The sequence below is a fragment of the Herpailurus yagouaroundi genome, unplaced genomic scaffold (genome assembly GCF_014898765.1).
Source record: "Herpailurus yagouaroundi ecotype Mexico unplaced genomic scaffold, PumYag 193, whole genome shotgun sequence".
In the NCBI taxonomy this organism is placed as follows: Eukaryota; Metazoa; Chordata; class Mammalia; order Carnivora; family Felidae; genus Herpailurus; species Herpailurus yagouaroundi.
This window is the reverse complement of record NW_024412424.1, coordinates 9,253,565-9,266,799: the sequence shown is the minus strand read 5'-3', so window position 1 is coordinate 9,266,799 and position 13,235 is coordinate 9,253,565. Positions and strand designations below refer to the sequence as shown.

Sequence of the window (13,235 nt, the reverse complement as noted above, 5' to 3'; positions counted from 1 at the left end):
ACAAGACCACTAGGCCTACAAGTCAGGGTGACCTGCCCCCCACCCCCGCCATTCCTGCCAGGGCCAGGTCAAGAACCTGGAGGGGACAGACTGCCCCTGGGGCGGGAGTGACACGCTACACTGCTTATTGCCTGGGGACAAGTGTCAGACTTAGGAATAGTGTGGTCCCCTCAGGAAGCCACAGGCTTCTCTCCTGCTCTCATGCTCTTGAGGCCTCACCCTCAGACCTGCTCCTGCCTGCCCTCATTCTTCTGAGGCCAGCGGGGTCAGGTTCAAATCAAACCCCCAGAAATCCTGTTCGAGGTCAGAAGACGTCGATAGAATTCATTTCATGTGTCTCTCCTCCAATTCAGCTCAACGATGGCATAAACATACCTCCTGAAAGACACTACAAAGCAACACTGAAGTATACCTTAATATATTAACCCCTTTCCTATGGGCGTGCTCCTACTAGGGGAAATCCACAGCCTTTGAATCCTTGCTCCCCACTAAGTAATGCATCATTTTTCTTCTGACTGCTTTTATGATTTTTCTTGAGATTTGATATTCAGCAGTTTAATTACATGTGTGGGCATGGTTTTCTTTCTTTTTTTAAAAATATTTATTTTTGAGATGGAGACAGAGCGCGAGTGGGGGAGGGGCAGAGAGAGAGGGAGACACAGAATCCTAAACAGGCTCCAGGCTCTGAGCTGTCAGCAGAGCCCAATGTGGGGCTCGAACCCACAAACTGCGAGATCATGACCTGAGCCGAAGTCGGATGCTCAACCGACTGAGCTACCCAGGCGCCCCGAGGCATGGTTTTCTTGAATACATCTTTTTCTTTTTTATTGTGTTAAAATACACAACAAAATTTACCACTTTTAATTTACCTTTACTTTTTAATTTACCTTTACTTTTAATTTAATTTTTAATTTACCATTTTTAAGCATACAATTCAGTGGTATTAGGTACCTACACATTGTGCAGCTGCCACCACTGTCCACCTGCCAAAAGCTTACAAATCTGAAACTCTATACCTATTAAATAATACCCCCCCCAACACACACACAGGCCACCTTCTCACGAGCCCCTAGCAACCACCATTTTACTTACGATTTTGACTACAACTAGCTCCTATAAGTGGAATTATATGCTATTAGTCTTTTTGCGACTGATGCATTTCTGATGTATTTCACTTCAGATAATGTCCTCAAGGTTCATTCATGCTGTAGCAGGTGTCAGAATTTCCTTTCTCTTAAAGACTGAATAATATTCCATTATACGTATATGCCACATTTTGTTTATCCATTCATCCACCAAATGGATTGCTTCCATGTTCTAGCTATCGTGAATGATGATGCTCTGAACACAATTGTAAAAATACTTCTCCAAGACTCTGCTTTCAGTTTTTTTGGAGGGGTGTATGCCTAGAAGTGGAATTGCTGCGACATATGGGAATTTTATGGTTAATTTCTTGAGGAGCCTCCATACAGTTCTCTACAATGGCTACCATTTTACATTCCCACCAACAGTGCACAAAGGTTCCAATTTCTCCCCATCCTTGCCAACACTTGGGTTTTTTTGTTTTGTTTTTGATAGAGCCATCCTAATGAGTGTGAGGTGGTATCACCTTTCACTTTTGACTTGCATTTCCCTAATGATTCATCATGTTGAGGATCTTTTCATGCACTTCTTGGCCACTCAGATATTTTCTTTGGATAAATGCTTATCCAAGTCCTTTGCCCATTTTTTAATTAGGTTGTTTGCTTTTTTGTTGTTGATCGAGTATATCCCCTTTGGTGTTTGCTGAGATTCTTGAATTTGTAAATTTATGCCTTTCACAAATTTGGGCAGTTCTTAGCCTTGCTTCAAAAGTTTTTTCTACATCAACTTCTTTACTTCTGGGACTCTAATAACATAAGTGTTAGACCTTTTAATATCGTCCCACAGATTGCTGAGGCTCTTTTAATTGTTTTCACAATATTATTTCTCTCTGGATTATTTCATTCCTGTTGCTCTATATTCAAGCTCACTGATTTCTCTGTCATCTGCATTCTGCTAATGAGTCTGCCAGTGAGTTATTTCAGATATTGTATTTTACAGTTATAAAATTTCCACTTGGTTCCTCTTTAAGTTTTTTGTTTTGTTTTAATTTTTTTAAGTTTATTTATTTTGAGAGAGAGAAAGCACAAGTTGGGGAGGAGCAGAGACAGGGGAGAGAGAATCCCAAGCAGGCTCCGCACAGTCAGCACAGATCCTGATGTGGGGCTCGAACTCAAGAACCATGAGATCATGACCTGAAACGAAATCAAGAGTTGGGACACTTAACCAACTGAACCACCCAGGCGACCCTTGTTTGTTTGTTTTCTAGTAATCTCTGCACCTAATGGTGGGCTCAAACTCATGATCCTGAGATCAAGAGTTGCATGCTCTACCGATTGACCCAGCCAGGCATCCCTCTTTTGTTTTATCTTAGTTTTTATGTCTCTTCTGAGAACTATGTTTTTGTTCATTTAGAAAGGGTTCACCTTTACCATCATGGAAGATAGTTACAACTGTTTAAAACGTTGTCGTCTGATACTCATAAACATTAAACTTGTAAACGTTGTCGTCTGATACTTGATACTTGTCTTTTTCCTTAAGAATTAATCAGATTTTCCTAGATCTTTATAAATTGAGTAATTCTGGATTGTATCCTGGATGTTTCCTCTAGCCAAGGAGATGATTTTTCAGAAGCTCATGGTGCTACCACTGTGACAGCTCTATGACTTTGCCATGGGGCAGAGCCGTGGGAGAAAACAAAAACAGGAAAATGGGGGGTGGGGTGGGGGAAGGGATGCTGTCCATAATCTTTGGCTTGAGGAGGTGCCTTTTTTTGACCCTCTGGTAAAAAAGAGGGGCTTTCTCTTGGATCATTTGCCACCCACACTAGTGCAATTCTGTGTTTTGAGACACCTTCAGCTCTGATGTGGAAACAAATTGACAGTTCAAATTTTGTCTTTCTTCCCCAATCTACCTGCTATCGTCCACTTTTCAGAGTCCAGTTGCTTTCTCCCCAACTGTTTTTTTTTATTTTTTTAACGTTTTTATTTTTGAGACAGAGAGAGACAGAGCATGAACAGGGGAGGGGCAGAGAGAGAGGGAGACACAGAATTGGAAGCAGGCTCCAGGCTCTGAGCCATCAGCCCAGAGCCCGATGTGGGGCTCGAACTCACGGACCCTGAGACCGTGACCTGAGCTGAAGTCGGACGCTTAACCGATTGAGCCACCCAGGCGCCCCATCTCCCCAACTTTTAAAAAACGTTCATTTTAGAGAGAGGGCATGTGAGTGGGGCACAGGGAGAGGGAGAGAGAAAGAATCTTAAGCAGGGCTCAATCTCATGACCCTGGGATGAAATCAAGAGTTGGGTGCTCAACCAACTAAGCCATCCCAGTGCCCCTCCAGTTGCTTTTGGTATTCTAGCCATAGTTTTTAGTTGTCATCATTGGGAAAGATTAGCTGTAATGCCCTTATTCCATCTTGCCAGCACCAGACTCCATGGTATTTTAAAGAAATTTTAAAAGATGGTCTTTTCTATGGGGCACCTGGGTGGCTCAGTCAGTTAAGCCGAATCTTTTTTTTTTTTTAATGTTTATTTATTTATTTTGAGAGAGAGAGAGCACGAGACAGGGAGGGGCAGAGAGAGAGGGAGAGAGAGAGAATCTCAAGCAGGCTCTGTGTTGTCAGTGCAGAGCCCCATGTGGGACTCGAACTCACATACCATGAGATCATGACTTGAGCCGAAATCAAGAGTTGGACACTTAACCCACTGAGCCACCCAGGTGCTCCCACTGACTCTTGATTTTAGCTCAGGTCATAATCTCTCATTTCATTGACAGCACAGAGACTGCTTGGGATTCTCTCTCTCCCTCTCTCTCTGCCCCTTCCCCATGCACACTCTCTTTCTCTCCTCTCTCAAAATAAATAAATAAAGTTAAAAAAAAAAGATGGTCTTTTCTAGACATCCAGATAGCCAAGACACATGAAAAGATGCTCAATATCACTCATCAGGGAAATGCAAATAAATGAGATATCACCTCACACCTGTCAGAATGGATTAACAAAAAAAGTGTTGTTAAAAAAAAAATTTTTAATAAAAAAAAAAAAAAAGGGGCGCCTGGGTGGCTCAGTCGGTTGAGCGTCCGACTTCGGTTCAGGTCACGATCTCGCGGTCCGTGAGTTCGAGCCCCACGTCGGGCTCTGGGCTGATGGCTCAGAGCCTGGAGCCTGCTTCCGATTCTGTGTCTCCCTCTCTCTCTGCCCCTCCCCCGTTCATGCTCTGTATCTCTCTGTCTCAAAAATAAATAAATGTTAAAAAAAAATTTAAAAAAAAAAGTGTTGACAAGAAGGTGGAGAAAAAGAACACTCGTGCACTGTTGGTGGGAATGCAAACTGATGCAGCCACTGTAGAAAACAGTATGGAGGTTCCTCAAAAATTTTAAAATAGGGGCACTTGGGTGGCTCAGTCGTTTAAGCGTCTGACCTGGGTGTAGGTCATGATCTGACAGTTCGTGGGTCCTCATCAGGCTCTGCTGACAGCTCAGAGCCTGGAGACTGCTTCGGATTCTGTCTCTCTCTCCCTCTCTCTCTCTCTCTGCCCCTCCCCTGTTCTTGCACTATCTCTCTCTCATAAATAAACATTAAAAAAAATTACAAGAAAATTTAAAAATAGAATACCTTATGATCCAGCAATCACACTACTGGGTATTTACCCAAAGGATACAAAAACACTAATTCTAAAGGATATATGCACCCCTATGTTTATTGCAGCGTTATTTACAATAGCCAAATTATGGAAGCAACCCAAGTATCCATGGACAGATGAATGGACAAAGATACACACACACACACACACAGGAATATTATTCAGCCATAAAAAACTTATGAAATCTTACCATTTGCAACAACATGGATGGATCTAGAGAGTATAATGCCAAGTGAAATGCCAGAGAAAGACAAATACCATATGATTTCATTCATATGTGGAATTTAAGAAACAAACAGGGGCACCTGGGCAGCTCAGTCAGCTAAGCGTCCGACTTTGGCTCAGGACATGACCTTGCAGTTTGTGAGTTCGAGCCCCGCATTGGGCTCTGTGCTGACAGCTCAGAGTTTGGAACCTGCTTTGGATTCTGTGTCTCGTTCTCTCTCTGTCCCTCCCCTGCTCACCCTCTGTCTCTCTCTGTCTCAAAAATGAATAGAACATTAAAAAATTTTTTTAAGAAACAAAGGGGGAAAAAAGAGAGAGAGAGAGACAAATCAAGAAACAGACTCTTAACTATAGAGAACAAACTAATGGTTACCAGAGGGGAAGTGGGTGGGGGAATGGATGAAATAGTTGATAGGGATTAAAGAGTACACTTACCGTGATGAGCACTGAGCAATGTACGGAATTGTTGAATCATTATATTGTACACCTGAAACTAATACAACACTGTATGTTAACTATACTGGAATTAAAATTAAAAGCTTAAAGAAAAAAAAAGATGGTCTTTTCTATTTACCCAACATTCACTACTTCTGGGGCCTTCAATTCCACCTGCTGATGTGGGCTTCCATATGGGATCTTCCTTCAACATTTCTTTTAATGTGAATCTGTTAGCAATTTTGTTTTCTGAATTCTTATTTTTTTTGAAAATGGCTTTATTTCAACTTTATCTTAAAAAAATCAAGGTTATAATTTATGTATAGTGAAATGAAGAAATTTTAAATGTGCAGCTAAATAAGTCTTGCCAAATGCATACATCCCATAAATCTGTACCTTATCAAGATATAGGGCATTTCTATCACTCCAGAGAATTCCTTCATGCCTCTTTCTAATCTGCCCTAATTCCCAAAGGCAACCCTGGTTCTGATTTCTATCCCTATGTATTAGTTTTGCCTGTTATCAAACTTCGTATATGGAATTATACAAAATGTTCTGTTTTGTGTTTGTCTTTTTTCCCCCTCAACATAATGTCTGGAGATTTATCGATGTTATTACATGTATTGTTAGTTCTTTACTTTTTATGGTTTAATAGTATTTTATGAGTATACTCATAAAAAATATTTATCCATTCTCCTATTTATAGACATTTGACTTGTCTCCAGTATTTGGCTCTTATGAATGTAATGCTACAAGCATTCCTGTACAAGTCTTTTTGTGAACATACATTTTCATTTCCCTCAAGTAAATAAATATGAAGGAGTGGAATTGCTGAGTCACAGAACAGGTGTACGTGTATGCTTAATTTTATCAGGGGCAGCCAAACTAATTTCCAAATTGGTCATTCCATTCTGCCAACATTTGGTCTCAGTTTTTAAAAATTCTTTCATTTGAGCCATTATAATGGATAAGTAGTGGTATCTCATTGTAGCGTAAGTTTTGACTTTCCCTAATAAGCAATGATGTTGAGAAACTTTTCATGTGTTTGGTGGTTGTTTGTATATCTTCTTTTATGGAGTATTAAGTCTTTTGCCCATTTTTATTGGGTTGCTTATCTTTTTTTTTTTTTTTTTTTAATTTTTTTTTTCAACGTTTATTTTTATTTTTGGGACAGAGAGAGACAGAGCATGAACGGGGGAGGAGCAGAGAGAGAGGGAGACACAGAATCGGAAACAGGCTCCAGGCTCCGAGCCATCAGCCCAGAGCCTGATGCGGGGCTCGAACTCACGGACCGCGAGATCACGACCTGGCTGAAGTCGGACGCTTAACCGACTGCGCCACCCAGGCGCCCCTGCTTATCTTTATTATTAAGTTGCAGAAGTTTTTCTATCCTGGACTAAAGACCTTTGTCATATTCTCTCTCTGTCTCTATGTATATATAATATATACAGTGAAAATTCTTTTCTTTAGCCTGTGACTTCAAAAAAAAGTTGAGGTATAATTGACATACAACATTATATTAGTTTTAGGTGTACAGCATAATGATCTGATATTTGTATATATTGTAAAATGCTTACCACAGTAAATCTAGTTAACATCTGTCACCACACAGTTACAGAAGTTTTTTAACTTGTTAAGAGAATTTTTAAGATTTACTCTCAGGGGCACCTGGGTGGCTCAGTCAGTTAAGTGTCTGACTCTTGATTTTGTCTCAGGTCATGATCTCACAGTCATGAGATCAACCCCCCACCCCCTTCAGGCTCCACGCTGACAGCATGGAGCCTGCTTGGGATTCTCTCCCTCCCTCTATCTCTGCCCCTCCCTCACTTGCACTCATGCACTCTTTCTCTTTCTCTCAAAACAAATAAATAACATCTAAAAACAAAAACAAAAAAGAGGGCCGCCTGGGTGTCTCAGTCGGTAAGCCTCCGACTCTTGATTTTGGCTCAGGTTATGTTCTCACAGTTTGTGAGTTCGAGCCCCACATCAGGCTCCACATTGGCAGTGTGAAGCCTGCTTGGGATTCTCTCTCACCCTCTCTCTGTCCCTCCCCCATCAAATAAGTAAAATAAAATAAATAATAATAAAACAAAGAGATTTACTCTCTTGGCACCTCTCAAATATGCCATACAGTATGTTGACTGTGGTTTCCATACTGAAAAATATGGTACATGTCATGTATTTGTATGTCACCCTTGCACAGGAGCCATGATAATCTTCTTTGCATAGTTCCAATTTTAGTGTATGGGTTGCCCAAGTGAGCACCCAGCTGACCTTTAAAAATGCTGTCTTTTGATAAACAAATGGTTTTAATTTGGATGAAGTCCGTTCTATCAATATTTTGTACTTAATGTTTTCTCTGTCTTGTCTAAGAAATCTTTGTCAACTCCAAGGTCACAAAATAATTCTCATGGTTTTTCTTCTAGAAGCTTTATAGTTTTAGCTTTAATTTTTGTTTAGATCTATGACACATCATGTGTGGGTGTGTTTTGTCTATGATATTAGATAGGGGTCAAGATTTTTTCTTTTTTCCCCATTGAAAATGCATTTCCTTTCTGTACTGAATTATCTAGATACATTAAAGAAAATCAATACACTGTGTAAATGTGAGTCTATTTCTGGCTTCTTCATTCTGTTTCATTGATCTGTTTGTCTCTTCTTACACTAAAACCACATTGTCTTGATTACTGTAACTTTATAGTCTTCCAAGACAGTAAGTCTTGAAATCAGATAATGTAAGTCTATTTTGTCTAAGTGGGTACCCCTGTTCTCTCTTGGTTCCTTTTGCATGGAATATCTTTTTCTATCCCTTCACTTTTAGGCTCATGGGTGTCCTTGAGACTTAAGTCTTTGTTAACTAGCATTACCTGGGTCTTTTCTGTTTGTTTTGTCCATTTAGCCACTCTGTGTCTTTTTGATTGGAGAATTTAATCCATTTACACTTAAAGTACTTACTGATAGGTAAAGATTTACTAATGCCATCTTATTGTTTTCTGGCTCTTTTGTAGTTCTTTTATTCCTTTCTTCTCTTGCTGTCTTTTTTTTTTTTTTTTTCAACGTTTATCTATTTATTTTTGGGACAGAGAGAGACAGAGCATGAACGGAGAAGGGGCAGAGAGAGAGGGAGACACAGAATCGGAAACAGGCTCCAGGCTCTGAGCCATCAGCCCAGAGCCCGACGCGGGGCTCGAACTCACGGACCGCGAGATCGTGACCTGGCTGAAGTCGGACGCTCAACCGACTGCGCCACCCAGGCGCCCCATCTTGCTGTCTTTCTTTGATGTTTTTCCATAGTGGTATGCTTAAAAAAATTTTTTTTTAAGATTTTATTTTTTGTTAGGCAATCTCTACACCCAACATGGGGCTCGAACTTACAGCCCCAAGATCAAGAGTCACATGGTCTACTGACTGAGTCAGCCAGGTGCCCCTATAGTGGTATGCTTTGATTTCCTTTTTTTTTCTTTTGTGTATCTACTGTATGTTTGTGCCTTGTGGCTACCATGAGTCTGACATAAAACATCTTATAGTCTAAGTTGATAAAAACTTCAATTGTATATACAACCTACACTTTTACTCCTCCCCCAACTCTGTTTTTGATGTCATAATTTACATCTTTTTATATTGTGTATATATTGACAAATTGTTGTAGCTATAGTTATTTTTAATACTTTTGCCCTTTAACCTTTGTACTAAAATTAAGTGATTAGCACAGCACCAGATTACAATATTACAGTATTCTAAATCTGACTGTATACTTACCTTTACCAGTGTGCTTTGTATTTTCATATGTTTTTGTTATTAATTAGCATCCTTTCATATCAGCTTGAAGAACTCCTTGCAGCATTACTTGTAAAGCAGGTCTTGTGGTGAGAGAGATGAACTGTCAGCTTTTGTGTGGGAAAGTATTTATCTTGTCTTCATTTCTAAAGGACAGCTTTATTCCTGATTAGCAGGGTTTTTTTTTTTCTTTTAGCACTTTAAATATATCATATCTTTGAATATATCACTTTCTCATGGCCTGTTCTGCTGAGAAATCCACTGATACCTTTAAGGAGTTTCCCTTATATGTGAGAAAATGTTGCTCTTGTTGCTTTTAAATTTTTCAGGGGTGGGGTACCTGGGTGGCTCAGTTGGTTAAGCATCTGACTTCAGCTCAGGTCATGATCTCATGGCTTGTGGGTTCAAGCCCCATGTCAGGCTCTGTGCTGACAGCTTGGAGCCTGCAGCCTGCTTTGGATTCTGTGTCTCCCTCTCTCTCTAGTCCTCCCCTGCTCATGCTCTATCTCTCTCTCCTTCAAAAATAAATATACCTGCTCCATACTTCTTATTCCTTCTCGAGAGGATTCTTAAGATTGTATGTCTTCTCTCAATCCTGTAAAGCCAGGCTGAATTCTGATAGCCTCCTGTTTGCTTTCCCTGGGGCAGTGCTGAATGTTCAAATTGTGTTCTTTCTCAGTCCCACAGAGTCAACTGGCTTTGTATGCATGCTCACTGGCCATCTGCAAAGGCTTCTACTCGTCATCCTCAGAGGCCTACACAGGGAGCCAGCCATGGGTAAGGGAGTATGGGGTGAGTGGCACAGAGTGCTAGAGATGTCCATATGCCAGCTGGGGAATCTGAAGGTGAAGCATCCTCAGTGGCTTGTGGGCAGGCTTCCTGAAGGAGTCTGGTTAGAAGAACCCACATCCCTTTGATACATTTTGAGCCCTACCTGATATTCTCTCAGTTCCTCCCCACTGCTCAGTCATGTAGCTTACCTCAGTGTTCTGGAAGATATGAGAAATGCACTCTCAGTGACACCTGGGGCTGTGACTCTGAGGGGCTACCAGGGACTCACACTAACTAGGTGGGTTTTCACAGGACAAGAACAGGCAAAGGTGGGGAGGTCTTGTGGCAAGTGCCTTTTGTATGGTTCAGAGCTAAGAACACAGCTAAGAACTTCTATAGTGGCCATTCCTCACCATAAAATGTAGCCTTGAGTCCCTCAGGGAAGAAGACAGGAGGGCACCTGAGACCATTGCAGTCTGCAATGGGGGCCCCAGGTGGTCCTGGAAGCTTCATGGAGTTTCCTGGGCCTTGTATGGATGGTTCAACAATTCAACTCTTCCAAGGTAATCATTGGTAGCAATTTGGTACATATACCTTTCTCCCCCTTTATATGCATTTACTATATATGTATAATTATGTATCTTGATGACTTTACTTACATGAATGGGATCATAATGATCTCCAACTTTTTCACTTACAAATATATCTTAGATACACTTTCTCATCAGTACATATAAATCAAATTCATTATTAAAAAAATTATTTTTCTTTCTCTCTCTTTCTTTCTCTCTGTCTCTCTCTTTCCTTCCTTCCTTCCTTCCTTCCTTCCTTCCTTCCTTCCTTCCTTCCTTTAAATAAGTTCTACATCCAACATAGGGCTTGAACTCATGACCCTGAGATCAAGAGTCACATGCTCTACTGACTGAACCAGTCAGGCACCCCTAAATTAATTTTTTTACAGTTATAATTTATTAGTATTCTCTGAGTACAAATGGACTGTTAACAATTAAATCAATCTTCACTTTTATCAATTAGGGATATGATCAATGACTGGTTATTTTTGTATACCTGTACATCAGTGGGCCAATATTCTAGTGTCTTACTTTTGTATTCAGGGCTTTGGCCATTTCCAGAAGAAAAGAATGGACAGCACTTTTGTCTTTTCCTTGGATGCAGCTCAACTATTGGGAGCATCCTTGTGCCTGAGTCACAGCTGCCCTTATGACATCATAGGTCTCCCCCTCCACTCCATCTACCCATCCATGGCTAGAGGAAGACAGACCTGAGGGGATTTGAACCATCTACACCCAATCCAATGGTGAGTAAGTGAGAGACAGATAAACCAGGCTTTTTAGGGATGTCTCCATAAATCTCTTAGGATAAGGGGATCCCCCTGGCATATGAATACTCTGGGAAGCCCTGGAAGCTAGAGATACTGAATGCAGAGGGAGGGAGCACAGCTTCGCTCTTGACTTTTCCCTAACTGCTGATTGCAGGAGAAGGACCAGCCTCAAAATATTAATGAACCCACTGAAGATGAGTCTCAGCAGAAAGAGGAACTGACCAGATTATCCTCAGTACCACTGACCTCAGAGAATAATGTAGAGGTGGGAGGAGCCTTGACTTGGATGTCTCTGGTCCTTGTGTCATAGTGCCTGTAGCTAGTGTTTTTTCATGGTCTAGAACTAAGAAAGGAATAAACTCATTCTTGTTTGTCCTCTTTCCCCATTTCTTTTTCAGGCTGAAGATGTAAATACAGTTGAGACACAGATAGTGGATGGTGCTGATAAGAAAGCTAGACAAGTATGAGCCCCTATCCCCCAAGACCACACAAGGCTGGGGCTGGGAATGTAGGGGCTGTGTTTGTGGAATGGAATAGCCAACATATGGAAAGCTGAGCTTAAGCAATATTTGTGTGTGTGTGTGTGTGTGTGTGTGTGTGTGTGAGAGAGAGAGAGAGAGAGAGAAAGAGAGAGAGAGAGAGAGCATGTGCATATATGTTTGCTTGTTAATTAAGAGTTAAAATGTGAAAGTCAAGAAGAGTAAGGATGGAGAAAAGATAAGAAATAAACTTTATGGGGTGGGGGATACTTAATACCATAACATGACAGAGGAAGAGAGCAGGTTGTGGTTTGGAGCTGGAGTCAAGGATGAAAGGACAGGATTAGCAAAGAATGTCACTTCTCTAGCAGGTGAGTGGAGTCTGAAGGGAAGGATCATAGGTCTTGATCAGGTGGAACATGTAACTTTTTGACCCATAGGTCATGTGTTCTTGCCCTAGGCTGGCCAACTTAATCCATATAAAATAGACAGGGCAAACGTACTCACATTTTACAGATGGGGACTTTGAGATTCAGAGGTCAACATGTTGTGTCCATGTCCATTAACCAGAGAGTGGCAGAGACAGGACACCTACCTGGTCTTCTTGTTCCAGCCAGTGCCTTGTCCAGTGCTCCTGAGCTTCAGAAGAAGGGCTGATTGTAGATAGGGAATCTGGGCCCCTTTCTGGCATGCCCCAAACTCAAATGGGTAGGGAACATTCTCAAAATGCCCCCTCCTTTTTTTTTCTTGCAAGATCCCAAGAAATCAAAATAAGCCCTCTACCAGTAATAATCAAGAAGTCATAAAGATCCAGGCCTGGTGGCGAGGCACCCTGGTGCGCCGGACACTACTGCACGCGGTAATCAGAGCGCTGATCATCCAGCGCTGGTGGAAGCACATCCTGACAAAGCTAATGGAGAGGAGGCGGCGGACAGCACTGGAGACCTTTACACGGAAGGAGTGGGCGGCAGTCAAGCTGCAGTCCTGGGTCCGCATGTGGCACATCCGGAGGCGCTATTGCCGTTTACTCAATGCTGTCCGCATTATCCAGGCCTACTGGAGGTGCCACTCCTGTGCTTCCCAGGGATTCATCAAGGGCCAGTACAGAGTCACTGCCAACCAGCTGCATCTGGAGCTAGAGATCTTGCTGGGCTCAGGGCCTTGCATTGTGACAGAGTGTATTCCCCTCCCAATAAAACAGTGAAGTGGTCTTCCCCCAGGCTCTTTCTTTGACAGGTTCCAGGAGGTCAGGGCACATGATAGCAGATACTTCACATCTGGCACTGAGGAATGGGCCGGGTTGTCCAAAGGCCCGAGTGTGTTAAGGGGAAGGATCCTGAGCCTTTGTCCAGACTGAGGAGAGATTGATTAGCAAGGTCTGCCATAAGTAGAAAAGTTGGTGAAACCTATCTGTCATGTTGGCCAACTCTGGGAGCATCCTTCATGTAAATGGTGCCCCTCCCCAAGGTTGCATATAATGGA

General features: G+C 41.8%; 1 protein-coding gene and 1 non-coding gene across 4 annotated transcripts; one reads left to right on the top strand and one right to left on the bottom strand.

Moving 5' to 3' along the window:
- Nucleotides 1–7,542: 7,542 nt before the first annotated feature.
- LOC121011309 (U6 spliceosomal RNA) lies at nt 7,543–7,651 on the bottom strand. The gene has a single exon (XR_005781562.1). It is a non-coding gene; the product is annotated as a U6 spliceosomal RNA (small nuclear RNA).
- Nucleotides 7,652–11,124: 3,473 nt separating this feature from the next.
- LOC121011306 (IQ domain-containing protein F1-like) lies at nt 11,125–12,967 on the top strand. Of its 3 annotated transcripts, none has more exons than XM_040445582.1 (4): nt 11,128–11,254; nt 11,430–11,539; nt 11,673–11,735; nt 12,508–12,967. In XM_040445582.1, exons 1-4 carry the CDS (start codon nt 11,248–11,250, stop codon nt 12,955–12,957), a joined length of 630 nt encoding a protein of 209 aa, XP_040301516.1. In that variant the 5' UTR covers nt 11,128–11,247; the 3' UTR covers nt 12,958–12,967. The 3 variants fall into 3 exon arrangements, with proteins under 3 accessions (XP_040301517.1, XP_040301516.1, XP_040301515.1); XM_040445581.1 differs by having other exon boundaries at nt 11,135–11,251; nt 11,427–11,539; XM_040445583.1 differs by lacking the exon at nt 11,430–11,539 and having other exon boundaries at nt 11,125–11,250.
- The last annotated feature ends 268 nt before the right edge of the window (nt 12,968–13,235 follow it).

Bases quoted from the DNA above. Each gene is read 5' to 3' on its own strand.
- LOC121011306 (XM_040445582.1), top strand. The intron at 11,540-11,672 runs GTGGGAGGAGCC...TTTCTTTTTCAG, and splicing joins CCTCAGAGAATAATGTAGAG to GCTGAAGATGTAAATACAGT. The intron at 11,736-12,507 runs GTATGAGCCCCT...TTTTCTTGCAAG, and splicing joins CTGATAAGAAAGCTAGACAA to ATCCCAAGAAATCAAAATAA.